General features: G+C 48.3%; 1 protein-coding gene across 1 annotated transcript; it reads left to right on the top strand.

Annotated features, from left to right (window-relative positions):
* Positions 1-1115: 1115 nt before the first annotated feature.
* Positions 1116-3973, top strand: LOC115539503 (uncharacterized). Its single transcript, XM_030350431.1, has 5 exons — positions 1116-1544; positions 1657-1869; positions 2056-2246; positions 2361-2527; positions 2618-3973. The coding sequence occupies exons 1-5, from the start codon at positions 1211-1213 to the stop codon at positions 2700-2702; spliced, it is 990 nt and encodes a 329-aa protein (XP_030206291.1). The 5' UTR covers positions 1116-1210; the 3' UTR covers positions 2703-3973.
* Positions 3974-4401: the final 428 nt, after the last annotated feature.

The following is a 4401-nucleotide window of genomic DNA, read 5'->3' as shown; positions in this document are numbered from 1 at the left end:
ACTTGACGGGCAAGAGCGCGTGATTCGAAGTGAAGAGGTCAGAGACTATAGGTAACTGCGGAGAGAGGGTTCCTCCTACCTCCAGTCTGCCATAGAGGAAGGTCACAGCGAGGAGTGGGCACGGCAGACCATCCGCTACCTGGCTGACTGCGAGCTGCACAAAAAGATGGCTACATTTGTCCCCTCTGCAGCCATATACCCTCCTCCACCACCCTTCAGGCCCCTTCCACTCGCCCAGTGGTTTGAGACAGTCCACTCCAACGACATCCTCAGCCACGTGGAGGAGATGAAGGGTGTGATCACTTCAACGTATGGGAGAATCCTGAAAATGGACTCCACAAAGAAGGTGAGGGTTTCAACAGTAGAAAAATATACAAAATTGTATAATTACAACCAAACAGGAAATTGGTTTACTTCATAGTGCTTGTGTTTGTTTTACAGGTCACCAAGAAGCTGGCTGGTGCAATCGGGGACAGTGCCGCCTGGATGTCGAACATCGGCAACGAGTTTGGCCAGGTGTTGAACTCTGTGCTGACGACTGGTGAAGGTGCAGGGTTAGAGGAGTTGTGCCAGGGCGTCGTCACCCAGTATAGGAATGCGGGCCAACCTGAACCTGAGGCCATCTATGTTGATCGGGACTGTTGCAGCCAGTCAGGTGTGTGAAAATTGCTCTCTCACTCACACACAGACACACAGACACAGACACACACACACACACACACACACACACACACACACACACACACACACACACACACACACACACACACACACACACACACACACACACACACCCACACTTACTCACTCACTAACACACACACAAACACACTGTTTGTAGCATTTGTATTAAATGTATTTATTTAATACCAATGCTACTTTGGGGAGAAGTGTCAGGCAATTGGGAGTAACCACACAAAGGTGTTGTGGTCTATGGTATTAAGAATGGTTGTTTTTCACAGGTGTGTCTGCAGTGGCGAAACTCTTTCGCCCATGGAGGTCTGCAGTGCGCCTGGATAGCTTCCATTTTATGAGGCGCTTTAACTGCGGCCTCACAACCGAACACCACCCTCTCTATGGCACCTTTTGTGCCAAGCTTTCCGCCTGTTTTTTTCTCTGGGACCAGGAGGATGTGCAACGCCTGAAGGAGGCCAAGAGAGCGGAGTGGAAGAGCAGCCACAGCGGACATACTCCCACTGACGACCAGCTCATGGCCACCATCAGCCCAGCTGAAATGAAGAGGCACTGCAGGAGGAGGACGCGTGGAGTGGAGGAGATGCGGAGCAGTATTTCAGGGCTCCTGGAATCTGTGAGGGAGCTCACAGACACCACAGGGCTGCGTCTGGTGAGCCATGACAGCATGCGCCACGTGTGGGAAGTACAGCAGAAGCACCTGGAGTGCCTCCAAGACCCTGCAGGTGTTGCACTTTACACGAAGGTGGGGACACTCCAGAAGGGCGGCAAGGAGCTGGACATCCTTAGGTGTGGTAGGGGGTCCTCCTCCCTGGAGAGTTTCCACCGGCACCAGTGTGCTTTCATTCCAGGTACATTTGCATGTGTTGTGATTATTCAAAATAGCACAATTACCATTGACGGGTATTCATATGTATTCACTTTACAATAACGGTTGACTGGACAGAGTGTTTTGTTTCTTAGGCTGGCGGTGCAATGCGGTGCACATGCAAATGTACATGCTGGAGGGTATATCAAGGTGGAACATGGGCCGGGCCAAAGAGACAGTAGATGTGGAGGGGGCCTCCACCCTAAGAAGCTTCGATGTTCGGTTGATGTCCCACCTTAACAATCTAAGCCAGCGTGTGCATGGTTGTGCTCTGGTGCCAGAGTTCACCCTTCCTGGGAAACCTACTGGTAAGAGAGATCTCAGAGCAACACTGGTTGCCCGGAGTATCACATCCCCTCCTCTTTTTCTTAGGCACCCCCCTACCCAGAGAACATGCATTTCTTGAGTGCAAAGATTGTGCTATTCATGTAGGAGATGGATGTATGTACAGTATGTATGTCCTTTCTTTATCTTTGTGTTTAGGCTGGTTACAGGCGAACGCATAGCCGTGGAATATTTATTGGAGCAGACCAATAGAGGCGACCTGCTGGCTCCATCACAGGCCTCCATCTCAGAAATCCCCTTGCCGGTGCTGGAGGAGGAGGAGGAGGAGGAGGAGGATGATGCCATCAGCATGCCTGCCATCAGCATGCCTGCCATCAGCATGCCTGCCTCTGTCACAGAGGTCAATAACATACAATAAGATAAATGAATGTAAAATTAGCATTGCTCACATATTAGAAACAAGAGTGTACATTTATTTGCTTGTTTTTTCTTTTTCGCTCTTATCACTTTTCAGACCAGCCAATGTGATTCGAGGGGCGTTCCGGGGTGGGACGCAGTAGATGCCCTTGCTGCCTACCTACTCGCATTAAACGGCACCATCACGGCCTTGTCAGCCAAGGAGGAGGCGGACATAGTTCGCCTGTACGCGGCTTTACATGCGATGGATCGGAAACCTTCAAGGTACAAAATAGTAATTATTATTATTATTACACCAAAATTATACATTCCATGGAATGAATTAAGCATTTGGATGTCTCTTTCACCGTTCAGGTACACCCAGAAGGCAAAGAAGAAATCACATGCGTCAGGAGGAATGTGGAGAGCACCGAGGAAGCCGAGTGGCATCATTTTATGAAATGTATTTATTATGTGTAGATTATTTTATTGAAATCCCTGTTGACATTGTCACTTGGTTCTTCATGACTTTATATCCTTGTTCACAGTACATATCATATCATCCTTCTCTCCCACAGGCTGTACATGACTCATGGCCAAGCAGCCCAGGACCCCGAAGTTCACAGGGTCTGTGAGTGTGTCTGCCTCAGACTCTTAAAAGAGTTTGAGCAGTCACGCAACAGGCCAAAGGACACAAAGGGGAAAACAATGCCCATCCCTCAGTCCATCGTAAGCGTGTACAGCCACATCAAACAGCTGCTGGAGGACAGCAGGGTTGTCTGTGATGACACAGACCTGGTTCTGGTGCCAGTAAACAACACCACAGTCTCTTCATTGTATGTGTTATTTCATTTACCTTTCCCATACAGTCAAGACAGTTTATAAAGATTTAACCTCAAGAAAAACCTCCACCTGCATGCTGGTTAGAAAATATGTAATAACCTTAGGGAGGGAGGATAGGCTTACATAAAATAATGAATGTTTGTGTTGTAGGCTGCTTAGGAGGGATAAAAGGAAGGACAGGGACATGCTGCTGCAAGGCACTGTACTGCCCAAACAGGTGCACCTGGCAGAGGAGCCTCTCCCTGCTCTGAACACCCTTCCGGCGGCCCCTGTGCAACATGCACATGGGGCAATGACATTTGAGGAGCCTGAAAATCACGAGGGGGAAGCTTTCCCCCGCCAGCGCACTCTAGCGGCGAACAAGCCTCCGCCATCTCCACCTCCCCAGTTCTCTCCACAATTTGGGCCAGCTCCTCCATTTCCTCATCTTCCCCCATATCCGCACTTTCCATTTCCATATCCTCATGCACCTCGACTTCCTCATGCTCCTCCATTTTACATTTCTACTCCATATCCTCATGCTCCTCCATATGCTCCTCCATATCCTCATGCTCCTCCATATGCTCCTCCATATCCTCATGCTCCTCCATTTCATGCTCCTCCACTTCCTCAAGCTCCTCCGTTTCCTAATTCCCTATCTCCTGATGCTCCTCCATCCCAGCCGAGGCAACGCGACTGGAGGCTCAATAAAGCTGCCCAGGAGGATGAGGAGCTTACGTCAAGGGGGGATCCGGCACGGAAGAGGCTGAGAAAAGAAAACTACCACTATACTTGCAAGGGGTGCGGCCAGGCCAAAAATAAAGTCACTGGACACACCCAGCTGAAGGGGCGGTGGTATTGTCCTGCCTCAGGAATGACCCTGGAAGAGTGGAGGAATAGTGTGTAGTTGCTGTCTGTCTGTCTGTCTCTGTTGTTTGTCTCTGTCTCTCTGTCTCTGTTGTTCGTCTGTTGTTAAAATAAAGTTTAATAATTGTATTTGAGCCAAGATCAGCCTTCACGTCTTTATTTAATTTCCTCTTGAATACCAGGACAGTGAGTGTCATCCATAATTGAATGTGATTGTTAAAACTAAAGCCAGTCAGAATCAGAATAAGCTTTATTGCCAGGAAGGTTTGCATCAACCAGGAATTCTTTGTGGGTAACTTGGTGCAGAACATGTAATTGCACAACAAACAGTCAACATAAGATAAATAAGACATATAGTATAACCATATATAAAAAGAAAGAATGTACAGAAAGTGTATGTGCAATGTGTAAAGATAATTGTGTGTTACTGTAACACAAGGGCTTTTTATGTTAATTAAGTGTGTAGTGGA

Source organism: Gadus morhua, chromosome 1 (genome assembly GCF_902167405.1).
Source record: "Gadus morhua chromosome 1, gadMor3.0, whole genome shotgun sequence".
NCBI classification, from domain to species: Eukaryota; Metazoa; Chordata; class Actinopteri; order Gadiformes; family Gadidae; genus Gadus; species Gadus morhua.
The sequence above is the reverse complement of the archived record's forward strand: the minus strand, read 5'-3'. Positions and strand labels throughout refer to the sequence as shown.

Coding starts and splice junctions, on each gene's coding strand:
- LOC115539503 (XM_030350431.1), top strand. CDS start 1,211: ATGGCCACCATCAGCCCAGCTGAAATGAAGAGGCACTGCAGGAGGAGG. Junction 1,870..2,055: donor CCTTCCTGGGAAACCTACTG/GTAAGAGAGATC, acceptor GGCTGGTTACAG/GCGAACGCATAGCCGTGGAA. Junction 2,247..2,360: donor TGCCTGCCTCTGTCACAGAG/GTCAATAACATA, acceptor ATCACTTTTCAG/ACCAGCCAATGTGATTCGAG.